Source organism: Catharus ustulatus, chromosome 9 (assembly GCF_009819885.2).
Source record: "Catharus ustulatus isolate bCatUst1 chromosome 9, bCatUst1.pri.v2, whole genome shotgun sequence".
NCBI lineage: Eukaryota > Metazoa > Chordata > Aves > Passeriformes > Turdidae > Catharus > Catharus ustulatus.
The window spans coordinates 33,026,147-33,045,468 of record NC_046229.1 but is presented as its reverse complement, the minus strand read 5'-3'; the positions used below and the strand labels follow the sequence as shown (position 1 = coordinate 33,045,468).

Sequence of the window (19,322 nt, the reverse complement as noted above, 5' to 3'; positions counted from 1 at the left end):
TTTTATGCACACAATACAGAAAAGTGACTCAAGTCAATACGGAATCCCCATGCGTTGTTTTTGCCATCTCCCTGGTACCTACTTCTCTAATAATTCAATCAACTGGTTTTAATTGGGTATGTGTATTTTCCATGGAATCATAGGATCATAGGGGAAATTTCTGTGTTTTTTCCTTTTCTGTGTTGTAGCATTTCCTGGTGGGAAGTCTGAGGGAAGCCCAGTCTGAGAACTTGACTGTACTCATACATTAGCAGTAATATATCTTTGTAATTTGTTTTCTGTTTGTTCTTTTCCTTTAGTAAGAAAGCTGTATCTGTTGTTTACACAAAATCTGCTAATTTGTGTTGTGCCTTATTTGAACAAGAGTTTTAAACTTTTTTCCTAAAGTCATCTTGTCATTGAACTAGAATAAATGTGCAAGCTGCACAAACTCTGCCTAAAAAATGTTAATTAAAAGCCCCTGCTGAGCGTATTCCAAGGCTGCCCTGCTTACAAAGGGAGGTTTGAACTTCAGACCATATATTCATCTTGTCAACAAAAAATTGTGTGCTCTCAACATATTAGAGTTGCCAAGTAATTGTTTTGCTGGAAACCATCCAAAACATGAATAGAATTTTAATTCTCCTTTAGAGTCTGTAACCCCTGTTACTCTCTGTACTCCATTGAAAGACTGTGCAACTAAACACAAAGTTATGAAACACTTTGGAATTATGAAACAATGTCAAGTTAACTTCTGTTGAATAACTAGTTTCCCTTTAAAGAAAGGAAAATTCAGTTATTAGAAAGCTGGAAGAGGTTCATGCCATATGGGGCTTGAGACTTCCCAGCCCTTAAGGAGGTGCTTAGCTGACTCTTGTGTCTGTCTTTTTACCTGGTGCTGAACTTTATAAATATCTTATCAGTACCCTGTTTCTTTTTACATGTCATGCATATCTAGAGGGAAAAGAGCACAGATAAAGATATTGATGAATTAAATCTCCTTTTTTTTGTAAAAGAGTTTAACTTCCTTTTGTTGGTGAAGATGGTGACAAGGATATTGCTGTGTAAACAGAGGAAGGTCTGTCATGGGGGCTGGGTTGGAGAGGAAGATATGCTAATATTGAATATAGCCTGTCTTCTCTTTAGACTTCTGTCTAAAGTCATCCCCAGTGCAAATGTTGTCCAGATATACATGACTAAATTATTTGGCCTCACTCAGCTCTGTGCTTGACTGTTCAATTTTGCTTGTCACAAGTATTGGTTTGCTGCCCCTAGACTTCCTTTTTTCCAGCCTCTGGGCAGATTTGCTGGGTCAGATGAATAAATCTGCCTCCTCCCTTCAGCAGGAAGCCACAAGCAGCCTTTCTGTCACAGAGATCTCACTGAGTGCCAACTGAGTCCCATAGAATTGCATCTTTACCAGTCTCAGTTTGTTCTTTGTTCCCAGCCTTCTTTCAGGCCTTTTCAAAAGTCATCTTGTTTCAGAGTGCAGAGGGACTCAAAGATGCTTCTATCTGCAGAAGGAATCTTGGCTTTGGAAGGAGTTAAGGAACTGGGAAAACCTCTCACTAGACCAGAGTTAACATCGTAAGATTTCCATTTACTTTCAGCCAGTCTTCATTTCAGTGCTCATGAGAGTTTCACTGGTTTGCCTATGAAAACATCACCTCCAGTTGTGGTTGGAAATCACAGGTTTTTTGACGTACAGTTCAAAGAAGCAGGTGCTTCTATGAAGCACAATCTTTATGAATTAAATGGAGACTTCCTGGATGGTGGATGTTCATCTCAGTACTAGTTGGTATGAAGGGAGCTTCTGCTAAATGATGCTCTTTCTTCTGAAGTGAGTGCTCCTGTAAAGCAGTGTGTCTGTAAAGCAGAAGATGGTCAGTGTGACAGTCAGCAGGAGCTGTAAGGGGGTTGAAATATAGTACAAATTCCAACATTCTTCCCTTCCCTTCCCTTCCCTTCCCTTCCCTTCCCTTCCCTTCCCTTCCCTTCCCTTCCCTTCCCTTCCCTTCCCTTCCCTTCCCTTCCCTTCCCTTCCCTTCCCTTCCCTTCCCTTCCCTTCCCTTCCCTTCCCGGAACTTCCCTTCCCGGAACTTCCCTTCCCGGAACTTCCCTTCCCTTCCCTTCCCTTCCCTTCCCTTCCCTTCCCTTCCCTTCCCTTCCCTTCCCTTCCCTTCCCTTCCCTTCCCTTCCCTTCCCTTCCCTTCCCTTCCCTTCCCTTCCCTTCCCTTCCCTTCCCTTCCCTTCCCTTCCCTTCCCTTCCCGAAACTTCCCTTCCCGAAACTTCCCTTCCCGAAACTTCCCTTCCCGAAACTTCCCTTCCCGAAACTTCCCTTCCCTTCCCGGAACTTCCCTTCCCTTCCCTTCCCTTCCCTTCCCGAAACTTCCCTTCCCGAAACTTCCCTTCCCTTCCCTTCCCTTCCCGAAACTTCCCTTCCCTTCCCTTCCCGAAACTTCCCTTCCCTTCCCTTCCCTTCCCTTCCTTCCCTTCCCTTCCCTTCCCTTCCCTTCCCTTCCCTTCCCTTCCCTTCCCTTCCCTTCCCTTCCCTTCCTTCCCTTCCCTTCCCTTCCCTTCCCTTCCCTTCCCTTCCCTTCCCTTCCCTTCCCTTCCCTTCCCTTCCCTTCCCTTCCCTTCCCTTCCCTTCCCTTCCCTTCCCTTCCCTTCCCTTCCCTTCCCTTCCCTTCCCTTCCCTTCCCTTCCCTTCCCTTCCCTTCCCTTCCCTTCCCTTCCCTTCCCTTCCCTTCCCTTCCCTTCCCTTCCCTTCCCTTCCCTTCCCTTCCCTTCCCTTCCCTTCCCTTCCCTTCCCTTCCCTTCCCTTCCCTTCCCTTCCCTTCCCTTCCCTTCCCTTCCCCTCCCTTCCCTTCCCCTCCCCTCCCTTCCCTTCCCTTCCCTTCCCTTCCCTTCCCTTCCCTTCCCTTCCCTTCCCTTCCCTTCCCTTCCCTTCCCTTCCCTTCCCTTCCCTTCCCTTCCCTTCCCGAAACTTCCCGAAACTTCCCGAAACTTCCCGAAACTTCCCGAAACTTCCCTTCCCTTCCCTTCCCTTCCCTTCCCTTCCCTTCCCTTCCCTTCCCTTCCCTTCCCTTCCCTTCCCTTCCCTTCCCTTCCCTTCCCGGAACTTCCCTTCCCTTCCCTTCCCTTCCCGGAACTTCCCTTCCCTTCCCTTCCCTTCCCTTCCCTTCCCTTCCCTTCCCTTCCCTTCCCTTCCCTTCCCTTCCCTTCCCTTCCCTTCCCTTCCCTTCCCTTCCCTTCCCTTCCCTTCCCTTCCCTTCCCTTCCCTTCCCTTCCCTTCCCTTCCCTTCCCTTCCCTTCCCTTCCCTTCCCTTCCCTTCCCTTCCCTTCCCTTCCCTTCCCTTCCCTTCCCTTCCCCTCCCTTCCCTTCCCTTCCCCTCCCTTCCCTTCCCTTCCCTTCCCTTCCCTTCCCTTCCCTTCCCTTCCCTTCCCTTCCCTTCCCTTCCCTTCCCTTCCCTTCCCTTCCCTTCCCTTCCCTTCCCTTCCCTTCCCTTCCCTTCCCTTCCCTTCCCTTCCCTTCCCTTCCCTTCCCTTCCCTTCCCTTCCCTTCCCTTCCCTTCCCTTCCCTTCCCTTCCCTTCCCTTCCCTTCCCTTCCCTTCCCTTCCCTTCCCTTCCCTTCCCTTCCCTTCCCGAAACTTCCCTTCCCGAAACTTCCCTTCCCTTCCCTTCCCTTCCCTTCCCTTCCCTTCCCTTCCCTTCCCTTCCCTTCCCTTCCCTTCCCTTCCCTTCCCTTCCCTTCCCTTCCCTTCCCTTCCCTTCCCTTCCCTTCCCTTCCCTTCCCTTCCCTTCCCTTCCCTTCCCTTCCCTTCCCTTCCCTTCCCTTCCCTTCCCTTCCCTTCCCTTCCCTTCCCTTCCCGGAACTTCCCTTCCCTTCCCTTCCCTTCCCTTCCCTTCCCTTCCCTTCCCTTCCCTTCCCTTCCCTTCCCTTCCCTTCCCTTCCCTTCCCTTCCCTTCCCTTCCCTTCCCTTCCCTTCCCTTCCCTTCCCTTCCCTTCCCTTCCCTTCCCGGAACTTCCCTTCCCGGAACTTCCCTTCCCTTCCCGGAACTTCCCTTCCCTTCCCTTCCCGGAACTTCCCTTCCCTTCCCTTCCCGAAACTTCCCGAAACTTCCCGAAACTTCCCGAAACTTCCCGAAACTTCCCTTCCCTTCCCTTCCCTTCCCTTCCCTTCCCTTCCCTTCCCGGAACTTCCCTTCCCTTCCCTTCCCTTCCCGGAACTTCCCTTCCCTTCCCTTCCCTTCCCTTCCCTTCCCTTCCCTTCCCTTCCCTTCCCTTCCCTTCCCGAAACTTCCCTTCCCTTCCCTTCCCTTCCCTTCCCTTCCCTTCCCTTCCCTTCCCTTCCCTTCCCTTCCCTTCCCTTCCCTTCCCTTCCCTTCCCTTCCCTTCCCTTCCCTTCCCTTCCCTTCCCCTCCCTTCCCTTCCCTTCCCCTCCCTTCCCTTCCCTTCCCTTCCCTTCCCTTCCCTTCCCTTCCCTTCCCTTCCCTTCCCTTCCCTTCCCTTCCCTTCCCTTCCCTTCCCTTCCCTTCCCTTCCCTTCCCTTCCCTTCCCTTCCCTTCCCTTCCCTTCCCTTCCCTTCCCTTCCCTTCCCTTCCCTTCCCTTCCCTTCCCTTCCCTTCCCTTCCCTTCCCTTCCCTTCCCTTCCCTTCCCTTCCCGGAACTTCCCTTCCCTTCCCGGAACTTCCCTTCCCTTCCCGGAACTTCCCTTCCCTTCCCTTCCCGGAACTTCCCTTCCCTTCCCTTCCCGGAACTTCCCTTCCCGGAACTTCCCTTCCCTTCCCTTCCCTTCCCTTCCCTTCCCTTCCCTTCCCTTCCCTTCCCTTCCCTTCCCTTCCCTTCCCTTCCCTTCCCTTCCCTTCCCTTCCCTTCCCTTCCCTTCCCTTCCCTTCCCTTCCCTTCCCTTCCCTTCCCTTCCCTTCCCTTCCCTTCCCTTCCCTTCCCTTCCCTTCCCTTCCCTTCCCTTCCCTTCCCTTCCCTTCCCTTCCCTTCCCACATTAATTTCTCTGAGTTGGGCTTGTTCCTTCTCTAAAACTCCTGAGTTCTATGAGCTCTCCTAAAGTTTCCTCGGCCTCTACACAAGCTTAAGAAGGTTCTTAAATAATACCTGATTCTATGATAGAACACGATGATAAGCGCGTCACCTGTGCTCTTAGGAGTTGTTGTTCATAAGCATATAATTTTACTTTTGACTGTTCTGTATTTTAAAAAGTGTTAAGGTAATTAGAACAACTTTCACCAATGCAAATCTTTTAAATCTCAAGATGAGATCTGCATGATATTGGTCTTGGTTTGAAAGAGGCAGTGACAATTCTGGACACAAAACAAAAAAAAAAACCAACAAACAACACACACACAGGTATGGGTAAAAACCATCCCCAAGACATACAGCATTTATTTCAAAATGCCTAATTAAGTATATGACCTTTGGTTTTAAAATTATCAAAAGCTCATTTCACATGGAGTCCCTTCTCTTTCCCCCTAATGGATGATTTGTATGAACTTCCATGTTTCTGTTATAAAATTGATGGAGGAATGTTGTTACCAATGATTTATATGTCTGGTGCTCTTTGGTATTTTCGGTCTTTCTTCTAAAATAGCTGAAGTTTAAGCTGAAGCTTATAAATCACTGTGTGGTAAATTAAGTAGGGTTTTAAATAAGATTGTGGCAAAATGAGCTGACTCTTCTTTTTCATAATCATAATCATTAAACTTGGCTGTGGAAGAAAAGTCTTGGATTACAGTAATTTCACGATTATAAGCCGCACCATTTTGACTAAAATTTTGGTCCGAACCCAAAGTGCGGCTTATAATCAGGTGCGGCTTATATATGGACAAAGAACAAAAAGTTGCTGGTTTAGTTTGGAGGACAGGTGTCTGCTGAGAAAGGCAGGAGCTTCTCTCTGAAATGGAGAATATAAACCCCCTCTCTCCAAATTATTATAATTTGGAAATCAAGGGGCTTTCAGGCAAAGATATGGGAATTAGGAATAACAGTTCTTTTCTAGGGAAATCAAAATAGAAATATAGTACTACAAAGAAGCAAACTCCAAACCCTGACAAAGTCAGACTACAACCTGATACCCTGTCAGGCAGGGTGTTGGTAGCAGTCCCATTAAATGGTGGCTGCATCCTCCTGCCGTGACAGATGTGATTCAGTTGAAGCAGTGCTCCTGTAGAAGGTGCAGTTTCCCTCTGGAGGTCCAGTGGTGATGTGGAGAAATCCAGTTTTCCTCTGAAGTCCAGTGGAGAAAGGGGCTCCCTGAGTGTCCCAAAACCTCTGTTTTTATCTTGGTAAGAAATGTTGGGCTCTTTCCCCTGGCTGGAGCAACTTTCAATGAGATGCAGTAATTTTATCAGTCACACAGTGGGACTCAATGGGCCATTAGCCGACAATGACTCCCTGGAGGAAGGATGGGGTGTGAAAAGATAAAGAACAATGCCCTGCCTGGTTTCAGTGGATGGCCCATTAGCAGATTATCTGCCATTGAGATAAGGATCACTGCCCCCACCCTCAACAGATGGTGATAGAACAGATACCTTTTATCACACTCTGTGTTGTAACATGCGGCTTATAATCAGGTGCGGCTTATGTATGGACAAAAAAACAAAAAGTTGCTGAAACCCAGAAGTGCGGCTTATACTCAGTGCGGCTTATAATCGTGAAATTACTGTAATTAGGACAAATAAGTCCATCAGGTAGATCAGTGGTTGTTGAGTGTGTTGTTCAAACATGAAGAAGATGTTTCACTGCTTTGAAATCTAGAGCGTCCACTTCCAATCCACTCAGCTGTTGGGGTGTAGTGGTGCTGCAAGTCCTCACTGGTCAGCATGATACTGCAGCAATTGATACCTCAGCTCTAAAATGCTACATTGAATCAGGACTTACCTCTGCCTTGGAGGAAAGAGGAGGCTGCAGGTGTTTTTCTGTTGCTGAGAGTAGCATAATGCTGCTCAGGACATTTGGATAGGAAGGTTTTAAGTCCTTTCATGTTCTGATTTTAGGGTGCTGCTTGACCCTTGAGTTACCTCAAGTAACAGGAGCAGCCTGTGAACTGCCCCTTGCCTGGTGAGGCTTAAAAAAGAGATGGGGATTCTCAAGGCAGGTACAAACCTATTTCTGCTGCAGTTGCTGTCTGTGTGAAGAGTGATGCTATAACAGGAGTATCAGGAGAGTTTGATTCAGCTGAATTCAGAAACAGTGTTAGTTTCAGGTAGATGAAAAAAAAAAAAGTTTAGAAAATAGATGAGAACTGGTGTACATTTCCTTATGGTTGTGCCAGAAAATACACAGAACACTAATTCCTCAGTAGACCAACTACTATATGTAGTAGTCTTACTCATATAATAACAAAATCAGTTTGTTAAGAATAAAATGCAGTGTTTGTGATAGCTTGTTGATATTTCTCTCATTTACAGGTTGTATATTTGTCAGTCCTCTCTGCTAGAAAGTGAAAGTTGTGAATGGTATGACTGTGTGGAATTAATTGTTGACTTCAGATTAATATTTAAAATAAACCTGAAAGTAATATGAATTTACTACTGCTGGAGCTGTGGTATTATCAGTGTCATGATTGAAAGTCACAAACAGACTTCCATTTTTCTACATTTCTCGATTACAAAGAAGTAAAGCCAAACAACTTGAAATAATTGTTATCTCATTTAGAAGAAGGGTTTCCTAGTGATGGAGTGAGATTCACTCCTACTGCAATTGTGACCTCTAGTGGGAAAAAACAGTTTGTTATCAATGATAATGCATTAAATTGCAAAGTAATTCAGTGTTGCAATATTCATTATGTCTGATGTTGCACCATTTCCAGGACTCAGTAATGGTACAATCCTTTCGAGGCACTGTACTATCTATGTTAAAAATGCAATTTATTCCCAAGAAAACTTCTGTAAAGTCTCAGCATACTTTTTATAGAAACATGTTCTCAGGCTTTCAGGAAGAGGATTGGAAACACATTCAATTGCAGAAGCAGAAATTTTTTGGAGAACATTGTCTTGTCAAAAATCTTGTTGTTATCCCACAACTATATAATGCAGTATTACTTGTGTGCAGATCTGTTGAGATGTTTCTAGATACCAGCTCTGGCAGCCATTGTAAGAAAAGATTTATCATGCAATTAAACAAGGCAAGAAGATTTGGAAAATATAATTGAGGAAAACAGTCTGAACATGAAGTACATGGTACAGCAAACAAAAACTGCATATGGTATTTTTCATACTTGGATGAAGATAGAACTATTTATAATTTTAAATTATCAACATATGTAGACTGCAGACTTTCTCTAATCTTCAAATAAATGCCTATTGTCCTGGTATTTCTCACTTGAATGCATTTCTCTACATTGGTATTTCCAGCTTTTGCGAACCAGCAAGCAGATACTGGATACAGATGGCAGCTTGTTTAACTTTGAAATAGTTTTGACTTTTGGCTAAACACAGTAAAAAATGTGTGTTATGTACCTGTGGAGTTGTCTTTGTTCTGTTTTCTTACAGTTTGAGTATGAAAGATTGGACCTGATAAATCATAGCTAAGCTTGGTTACTTGACAAAAATCCTATCACCTAGAATATTTATTACATTGTATTGATGTCCTGCTCATGACAATATCCTTCACTGTTCATGAAAGCCAGCATTGCCAGACACTGAAACAGTGGGAAGGACAACCTATCACATCCATAACACCTGAGTCACTGAAGTTTCCCAAAGCCCCAAAGAGCCATCATGTTCCCCCAGCCTGGGAGTTTGGAAACTGCCTTGAGGCTTTAATGAGGAATTTCCAAGTGTAGCAGGGAAAGGGAAGCATTCCCTAGGAACTTAAAGCATTGAATTTTGATGCCAGATAATGATACATTATATGAGGTTTGTATGCTGGGACTGATTGAAGTCTCTTTCTTTTTACTTTCAGGGTATGAATATAATCTTCCATGTGGCTTTGGCTCTTTTAAAGGTAAGTAAATTTCAAAAAATACACTTCGTTTTATTAAACTAAGATACTGATTATCTTAATATCATGTCTAAAGGAACAATAATTATGGGACCTCTGGAGAAGGGAATGAAGGAGAAATACCCATTTCGGTAGAGGTGTTTTCAAAATTGTATTTATGATAGATATGTTTTATTAAATTTAATCATATCATAAAGCTTGTGAAACAAGGGATACAGTCTAAAGATTTAAATGTCTCATGTAATTACTGTTAAGAAAACAATTCAGATTAATTTCACAACATATCTATTTTGTGTCTGCGTTCTTTTGTATAAAATGTGATTGACTGTATCAAATCTATTTGTGATGTTGAGAGAGGAATAGCAGGAATAGAGGAATAGAACTTCTGTCTTTCGCCTGGACACAAAATTTACCTGAACAAGCAAACCTGCAGGCAAAGCACTGGCTGCAGTGAGATGAGCTCAGAGTTACTTACACTGACCTCCACGAGTTGGCTCTAGTTCAAATCCAGCCCATATGCAAGCACGTAGTATGGAATTTGAAATGCCACCTTTGAGTTCAAATTATATTCCCAGAAATAACTCAGGGTGAAGCTCAGGGTAGAACAACCTGTCACTCCTAACACACCCACTGCATAACGGGGATACAGACTAGAACCACTGGACTGTTGCTGGTCCTCTAGTGGGATTTCCATGTGATTTTCCTAGAAAGAGCAAACAGCTAGTGATTGAGTTATTCAGCAATGAGTAGTTCTCAGAGATTCAACTTCTATGGCACAAAATCCTGTGGCAGAAGTGCTCCACACCAGGAGTACACATCCATATGCTGCTGTGAACAGAGCAATTTGGAATTTTCAAATATGTATATTTTCACAGAATCATTGCGTGTCCTGAGTTGGAAGGGACTGAAAGGATCATTTTGTCCAACTGAGGGCAGGACACTGCAGTGAAGTACTGCAATGTAGGCAGGATATAGTGCATATCCTTACGGTGAGGAAATATCTAAAATAACCTGTGTTGTATTTAGCTGATGTGGAAAATGGGGTTGTGACTCTGTTTGAGTGCATGTGTTTAATGAAGACTCCTATAAACAGGAAATTAGTTTAATGTATCTTTCCGGGGAAGTGCTCCTACACAAATCAAAATTTGTAAAAGAGAGGGAATGTGTGCTCTTCTCTTCCTGTTTCATGTTTTATTTGCCATTGTGGAGGCTTGTTAATATTTCAGTTTTCAAGGCCAGTATCAATAATGGGAAATATAGTAGGGTATGGCATGATAGTGAGGAAAGGAAAGGAAGAACCCAGCCGATACCCAGCGGGTTTGCTGCCATCATATTTGGAGCAGGTTCTGGGAAGAGGCAGAGGTACCAACTTACAAATACTAAAGCTAAAGAAGAAAGAAAAGGAAGACTACAGTAATTTCACAATTATAAGCTGCACCTGATTATAAGCCGCACTTCTGGGTGTCGGCAATGTTTCGTTCTTTGTCTATATATAAGCCGCACTGGATTGTAAGTCGCACTTTCATTTGCAGTGAGGATCCCCGTGCAACTTTCACAAAGTTGCCAATTAGTAACAGAATTGCAGGATCGCGGGGTTTACTGGCTCGGCTCGGGGCTGTGCGGGCTCGACTCAGCGCTGCCCCATTGCCACCGGGGCCATGCGGGCTCAGCGCGGGGCCACCCCGGCAACACTGGGGCCAGGTGGGCTCCGGCTCGACTCAGGGCTGCTGCGGGCTCGCACTTCTGGGTTGGCAAATTTCTGAACTTCGTTCATATATTGGCCCCTCTGGAGTAGTTCCAGGTTCCCTCTGGGTTCGGACCAAAATTTTAGTCAAAATGGTGCGGCTTATAATTGTGAAATTACTGTCCTTGCAAAGAGCTGAAAATGGCTGACAAGATTTTCAGGGAAGGAGAACTTAGTTCACTTTAATTATGAAGGATCGCTTTGGGATCACCTGCTTTACATTTCCTGCTGCTGCGAGAGGGAAGGGTTGAACCAAGGCTAGCAGAACAACTGTTTACAAAATATAACTTTAGAAATGGATGTCATACAGCAAATAAGGAATTTTTTTCCTGCTGAATAATTAGTAAAGTTTCTTTTAACCCCAAGTGTTCAGTCTTTCCATTTTATATATGCCCCATGACATGCTGTTTCTCCAGTTGAACATTTCCACTGGGATATTCCAGAGAAAAATTCAATAATGTAATTTGTCAGTCTTATTTATAATTATTTTCTAAGTTTAAGAGTTGAGTTTAATTCTGCTTGTAGCAATTATAGCAATTCTTGCATGTGTATTCTGTAGCTGCCTGTTCTAGCAGTAATAGACACTAAATAAATGGTAAAGGAGGTTTTATCCTGAGAAAGTATTTCTATTATGCAGCCAAAAACAAGTACAAAGAAAATCAAACTAAAGAAGATAAGATTCTAAGTCAGAAACTCTCACCTAAGAGCACAGTTCCACAGTGGCGTGGCGATGGAGCTGGTGCTTACATACAATTGGATTAGCATTATAATTAGCTTTCAACAAAAATTGCTCCTCTGTTACACAAGAGAATAGTTGAGAACAGAAATATTTTTTTTCTATTCAAATGCTTTCATAATCTGTCCAAGTCTTTAGGAGCAAAATGGTTTAGTGTACTGCTCTTTTCAAGTTATAGAACCTGAGTATTATGCAGAAAAACTACCTTAAAAACTGTGTTTCAAAACTCTTGTTTGTGTCTGATTCTGGAGTGAATGAAAACAGCTCCTAAGGATTTGTTCTTTGATAAAACAGAGCAATTATTCTCTTATCCACAACCTCTTGCATTATTTTAAATTTGGATAAGGGAGTCCTTCATCAGTGGAATACTGGAGCCGTTACTGAGTAAATGCCATTTTTCCTTACTTCTAGTGAAGTATGTGCATCCAAATCCCTCACTAAAAAGCAACAGAAGAGAAGCTTTTATCTGGAACTGTTCTGTACTCAGTACTGTGTCTCACAGTTCCAGTAGCTGGTGCTCGCAGTGAATGCTTCTTAGTTTGGAAATGACAGCGCTACTTCTGTGACCTGAGACATCTTGGTGCAGTCATCCTTGGAAAATAAACATTTGAGACACACAGGAATCCTTCCTCTTTCCTTCTCCCACATTCTGACTGTGCTTATAGCAATGAATTGCTAGAGAATTAAAGCTCTTTAGCTGTGAAAGCCACCGTTTGGTTATTAATCTGATTTCCTATCGAAGGAAAACATGGAGTTTTTTTCTGTAGTATCCAAATGTTGTGCTTCCCAGCCTGCTCAGGGTCCCCAGCTGGTGGCACTGTTTTACCCTAGGAGTCATTGACTTCCATCATGTAGGACTGCATCTGAATTACTCTTCTCGAACCTGAGCTGGTAGAAATCCTAACTCCTCTCATTTTCTGAGCAGTGGAAAATGCAGTGAAGCACTGATGTGTGAAGAAAACACCAGTGTGGAAAAAGGGAGCATAAGAATATGTGGTTTAAAACAACACAAGAAACATCAGTGATATTTTCATTTTAAAAATCCCAATTAAGACAATTAATGAGAATGACAGAGTAAACCTGGCACCCTTCCTGTGCCAGTACACTTCCTGATCCCATATGTCATCAACTACTTTGTTTCTTTTCTGGAAATTAAAAGCATTAAAATCCTCACGTATGCTAAGAAAAAGAAATAAATTGTGAGCTTTCTTTCCTGTTTTAGTATTTCACTGAATCATAGAATGTCCTGAGCTGGAAGGGACCCCCAAGAACCATCAAAGTCCAACTCCTGGCCCTGCACAGACACACCAACAATCCATATGCATCCTTGGGAGTGTTGTCCAAACACTCCTGGAGCTCTCGCAACCTGGGGAACCTGGCCAGTGCCCACCACCCTCTGGGGAAGAACCTTTTTCTGACATCCAGCTGATCCTCCCCTGACCCAGCTGCAGCTGTTCCCTTGAGTCCTGTCACTAGTCACCAGAAGGATTTCACCGATTAATTCTTAAATCTTGTTTATGATCTTAGAACTTGGAAAAACTAGTTAAAGGCAAACTTTAATTTGAAATTAGCAAATTGAGGCAAGAATTAAAATACATGATTGTGACAAATTCAGGCTCTAGATTCAGTACTGTTGTGACTGCTAATTCCTGAAAAGGCAGGGAAGAGCACATGGTCACTGGAAATGTAAGAATGAGCCAGGGGCTTTGAAAATTGATGCCTGTCCAAGCTTTTCTTTTTTAGGGTTCATCTACACAGGGAGAGTATGATCCCCAATACTTAAGCTCAACATTTGACTTATTGAATTTTAATCTGTGTGACTGTTAAAAAATGTGTTGCTTAATGCTATAGAAAAGCCATAATTATGATCAGGAAGGTTTATAATACTGAATAGAAAATGTGTAGAAAATAGTGAGAAATGTTTTTGTTACTGCTTGTGTTTTCCAGCCAGTGCTTTGTTATCTTCAGAGATTTGTTTTGATCCCTATAATATCTTACACCCAGTACTTTTCTACATCATTCCTTGAACTCAGCTCAAGGTGGGCAGCATTTCTAATGGGGTTTGTGAGTTCTGACACTCCTCTCTGCATGTGATCAGGAGATACCTGAGTATTACACAAACACAACAGTTGTGTTTCTTGGTTATTTCTGCTGGCACCTTTCAGTATCAAAGCTCTTTGTGTCAGTAAGTGTCCCAGACATGAGGAAGCTGTATCCCAGTTACAATGGCAGGGATGGTGGATGTAGATTTTAAAAGAAAATGTGTCAAAATTACCTTGGATAAGGAGGGTAATTTATTACCTTTATTTCATTTTGTGTCTGGACTGAAAAGGACCTCTTGGGCTGAAGAACTGCTTCTGTGCTCTATTGTGCTATTATGTGACACAGCATCTATTTCAGAACCTGTACCAACAGCTTTCAGAATTGCTTATAAAAGGCCACTTCTCTTAGTCCTGGTTAAATTTATTTACTGTTTTAAACTATCATTTTACCCTCACTACTCTTACATCAGCATTGTCCTTCAACTTACACAGTCCCCTTCCAGCACCACTCACACTTGCTTTTATTACCTTGAAGTATTTATAGATACCATTCACATTGTTTATTGAATAACCCAATATTGTCAGAGTTGTTGAACTCCAGAGTATCTTAGACATTCTCTTCTGCATCACCTCCAGAGGTGACTGGATCTTTAAGAGAGGTCACATCACATTTTCTGTCTTCATGTTGTATTTTCTTATTTGTAAATTATCTATTTGTTCTGACAACTCTGAGGACTGTGTTGTGCTCTTATGTTTCTATGATATATTATTCCTGACTAACCAGAGGGTTCCACAAATACTATTTCCCACCTTAGAAAGGAATTTGTGTAAGAGCACAGATTTTGAATAGAATTATGCTGTACTTCTGTGTGCGTTTATATTTCAGTTCTTAAGGAACACATAATCTATTGTAGTTTTTCTTTTTGCACTTTGTCTTCCTTGGGCAGACATCTGACCTAACCCCTCTGTGCTGGTTTTGTCCATTAGACATTTGGTGAGGAGGGAAGAAGCCATCCACTGAAATGATTTTTCTGAGAGGAGCTGCTAAGAGCTTCCTCAGTGTCTGACAAAACCCAATTGCTGATTAGTTTTGAGAACTGACAACCTGTTAAACCACTGAGAAAGCTGAATACACCTCTGTGAACACACATGTCAAAAAACAAACAAGCCCGGGATAAAGCTCTCTTGCTTTCCAGCCTTTGCAGAGAGAAGTTCTTTCCCCTCCTGGTCTGGTGGCCAGGTGGGGAAGGTGAGGCCACAGGCCCCAGCAGAGGCTGAGCCAGGCCATGGCTACTAACATGTTGCTGCCATTAAGCCCTGCCCCACTGCTGGCCTGGGCTGAGCCAGGGTCTGCTGGACCCTGGGAGCAGCTCTGGGCTGGGCCAGGCCCACTCTGCTGGGGGCTGGGCCAGGCCCACTCTGCTGGGGGCTGGGCCAGGCCCCACCAGCTGCTGGGCAGGGGGAGGGATGACCATCAGCTGCATGGCTAGGATTGAACACAGCAAAAGCCAGAAAATGCTGTGTGGCCAGAGCGGCCAGCGCCCTTTTGGCTGGGCCCCTTGGAGATCCTAGCCTTCCCCACCAGCATGGTCCTCGAAGAATTCTCTGCTGTAAACAGCCACCTGGCAGGGATTGCATGACTACCTGCAGGCCTCAGGTGAGATAGTAACTCTTTCAGTGCACAGGTGGGACCTGCAAACCTTCAATCCTCTCTCGAGTGAGAGAAAAGGACAGAGTGAAGATACGTAGAGAAACAACATGAAGACACCAAGGTCAGTGAAGTAGAAGTCAGGTCCCAGATTGGAGGAATTGAGAAGATTCCTCACTCTTGGGCTGAAATCCTCTTTTCAGGCTATGGAGAAGATATAATTGATACAGCAGACTATTTTTGTCCTGTAACTCATTGAAAAGTAGGGGGTACAAAGTGTTCAAATTGTAGATATGAGCAAAAGCATTCATGCTGAACAAGCAGATACTGGAGTAGCTGTGATTCCATGAGAAGCTTGAACACAGAGAGATAAGAATGATGAAGACCCTTTGGCCCCAGGGAAGAAAAAGAGAACCTCTGTTCCCAGAGATGAAGATGATCTCAGAGATAGATTAAGAGAACCTTTGCTTCTGAGCAGCTCATCCTTTAAAGTGTACCCCATTAGCCAAAGATTGAGCCCTCTTAAACAGTTATGGTGAAAGCTGTAGGTTGAGGGGAGGGACACAGTGATCAGATTTTCATTCTCCCGGGTGGCTGATTTGCTGTGACTTCTAAGCCACGAGGGAAGCGTTTCTTGTGGAGAAGTCTCCATAGCATGACAAGAGAGACTCCTCTCCCTAAGGGAACTGGAAAAAGACTGTTTTAGAGATGGTAAACTGGCAGAATTGTTCAGTGGGAAAGAAAAAAGAGGTTGTGGAGGGAGGAGAAGTGTTCTGAAGGTTTTATTCTGATTCTTACTATTCGTTTAGTTCTGTTAATAAAGTTTTTCTTTATACCCTTTAAAGTTTGATCCTAATTTGCTTTCCTCCCAATCCTATTTCAGAGCATGAAATGAGTAAATAATTCTAGTGGGTTGTACTGGCGATTTGGCCAGCACTAAATCCACCACATAAATTGGTGCGTTGGCTGGGAAATCTCAAATTGGTGAATTCAAACCACTGCAGATTTTGCCCATCAGTTCTCTCCTGAATTACCACTTGCACCAAAACCTTAAAATCACATCTGAAATTTTGTTCTTTGTTAAAGGCACGTTCAAAAATTTCTGCATGTGGGAAGTGGAGGTAGTCAGAGCAGTCATCTGTCTTTGAGCACCTTAGATGCTGCTGATCATGGGAAAGTTCTACCCATTCCCTCAGGGATCTGTGGTTGGCAGTGGAAACTGAAATGACCAGTGTGACGTCGCTTGGGATTGTGCCTCCCTATATCATCTGTTCCTGAAATTATCACTTGCCACAATCTAATCTGGGGCATTAATGTTTTGAAAGTAGTGCTGTCTTTTCACAAAATGAAGAAGGAAAAACCAAGGGGTTCAAGTCATCATAGCAAATAAGGAAATCAGTTTTATCCCTCATATGAAAGCAAGCAATATAAGAAGCTTGAGCAATCAACTTTTGTATAGTCTTATTGGCTAAACTTCTGAAGCCAGTGAAGACTGCACAAGTGCTTGTTTTAGATAAAACTTGCATATTGTCGGTGCAGATAATTTTAAAATGTCAATTGTCAGGAATGAAATTATGGCAATTACTGTAATTTTTGAGAGGTTTAAGATGAAAAGTGCACTAAGACTGTAGGCAATGTGACTTAGGCTTTGTGTTGAAGAATTAATGTGGTTGTTTGATTCTTAATCTGTGCTTTCTTTGCATTTGCAAAGGCTTGAGGAGCCTGAACTGATTTTTAAGTCAGCATTGCTTTAAGCCAGTAGTTGATGAAGTGACAAGTGGGACTCCTTTCCAGCCAATACTGGGTTTGATTCTAGGTGAGCTGGTTTAGTCCACTCTGTAATTGCATTACATTTTCAAAGGACTCTTCTCAAGAAAAAACCAGCAATGTCCACATTGGAATCTAAGGCAAAATACATGTCCTTTATTTTTATACCCCTTTTTTATATCTTCTTCTTGTAGCTGATCCCACGGTTAGAGATTACACCTTAGGAAGAGAAGAAGGTCCTGACTCTTCAGAGCTTTTATAGATCAGAACCATCTGTTCTCTTTTAAGGCCTTCTACACTGAGCAGAGCAAAAGAAATTCAGGCTTTAAGAGGCTCTCAGATTACTGGTTTTGTATTTCTAGTTTCTAAATTGAAGATGTCCTTTAAATTTCAGGTTTTACTGGGCTGAATAATTCTTCCTCCAGACCCACTCTCTCTACCCCAAAAACCTGTCTTGGGTGACTTGTTGGAGATGATCTCTTTAGAAAGAGAAATCTGTGCCTGAAAATGTCCAGAATCATTCAACTTCCAGACCACTGATTTTCCAACCTTAATATAACAATTTCCTTATTTTTATTTAACTTATATTTATATTTGTATTTAAATTTATATTTACTTCTTTTAACTTATTTTTAGAAGTCCATGTTTATTTGTGTGTTGAAAATCCATCCCGTGCTGATTAGTTACTCTCTCAGCCTATCTGATCTCCTCCTCACACCTAAAATCAGTTCTGTTCCTATTAGGTGAATGTTCACTGTAAGTTTTGAATTTTGAGGGTGGAGACAAACTCTCTTTTCAAATAGAAGACTGATAGCAGGGGAAATAACATGAAATTTGTTGACCTGAATTTCTTCAGCAGCATTGAACCCTGATTTAGATATTAATGACTCCTATTATATCATGTGTTGGTAATTTCTAAATGTTGGAAAACATAGATGGTGTTTTCAGGGTTACATGCAGTTCTGACTGAAACCATTTTTAAAAAAAATATTTTAAATGTAATTTAAATATATTGTGTATATCTCACGTACCTAGCAAATCTTGTAATTCTTTGGGAACATGTTTTCTCAGTGTATGTAATTGAAGTGAAGGAAAACATACAAATTGTCATTCCACACCAGACTTGTACTGGCTTATCTACCCCAGTGTCTCATTGCCAGCAGTAGATATGTGGGAAAGACTTATAAGAACAAGACAATAAAACTCTTTTCTTTTGCCTCTGACAATTTATGTCTTGAAAACTGTGAGAAAAAAGTGGTGTCTCATGTTTAAGAATTCTGCATGAATTGTTATTTCATGGCTTTTTTTGGTGGCTTTTTGAACACATGTACGTGAGCAGCCCCAGAGATCTTCTTAGCTTAATTATTATTTTGTTTGCTTTGGACCTACCACCTGTGACTTTCACGTGAGGTTCTTGTGTCGTCAGGCATTTTGGACACTTGGTATCTCTTCACTTTCTCCTTAACACTCTCCTTAACACTCTCCTTAACACTCTGTTTTCCAGGCTTAATAATCATAGTCTGTTTTTATCTCCTCCTTTGGAGGCTTCTGATTCTTTCTAAATACTTCTCTGTCTCTACTATCCCCTTTTTGAAAAGGGAGAACCAGCATGGTGAATAATATCAGAGAAGAATACCACATGAAGTTACACTAAAGAATAATGATGTTCTCTGTTTAGATCTCTTTTCTTTTCTTTTTAATTCCTACCATTTAATGCATTTTGTTGACCTCCACTGTGCACTGATGTAATATTTTCATAGGACTCTCCGCAGTGAGTCCCAGGATCCATTTCTGAGTAGCAATTGTTGGCTCAGAGTCTGTCATTTATGTGGAAAATTGATGCTGTTCTCCATATGCATCGATTTAGATTTATCTGCATTGACTTTCTTTGGCTGTTCTCCTGCCCAGTCACTCAGTCTTTTATGTCCCTTCTGCAATTCTTTATTGTAACTCCTGTCTTTAAATCCCTGAATAATTTAGAAGCATCTACAGACACTGTCATCTCATCCTTCACCTTTCCAAGCTGTTTTAAATACAGCCCAACCAGCATGGATCACTGCTGGAACCTGCTATAGAAATCAGTTGGTTTAATGTTCTCTCTAGTAATGATCAAGATGTAGCCTTTGCTAAATCCAGATTACACAGCTATAATTAGCCACAAAGAACAGAAAGAACAAAGTAATTTCTGATAAGAGGTAAAGTTCTTATTGTGGTCATGATGTCATTCATGTGGATTTTCAGAGCTGTTCTGGTGCTGAATATGTTATTCTTTTGCAAGAGTAGACTTGTGTCTCAGTTTGAAAGACAGGTGTTTTCTAGGGAAGGCAGAAACCTCCCCTGGATTGGAGAATGTAAACCCCCTCCCTCCGATTATTATGATTTTGAAATTAAGGGGCTCTCAGGCAAAGATATGAGGATAGGAATAACAGTTCTTTACTAATATG

At 42.7% G+C, this 19,322-nt stretch overlaps 1 protein-coding gene across 2 annotated transcripts in view; it reads left to right on the top strand.

Annotated features, from left to right (window-relative positions):
• The window catches only part of RABGAP1L (RAB GTPase activating protein 1 like), a 298,612-nt gene that overhangs the window by 193,172 nt on the left and 86,118 nt on the right, over positions 1 to 19,322 (top strand). For both annotated transcript variants that reach the window (XM_033067687.1, XM_033067688.1), the window contains exon 19: positions 8,903 to 8,944. In XM_033067687.1, the coding sequence (XP_032923578.1) occupies positions 8,903 to 8,944 (42 nt within the window). The remainder of the gene's footprint in view (positions 1 to 8,902; positions 8,945 to 19,322) is intronic.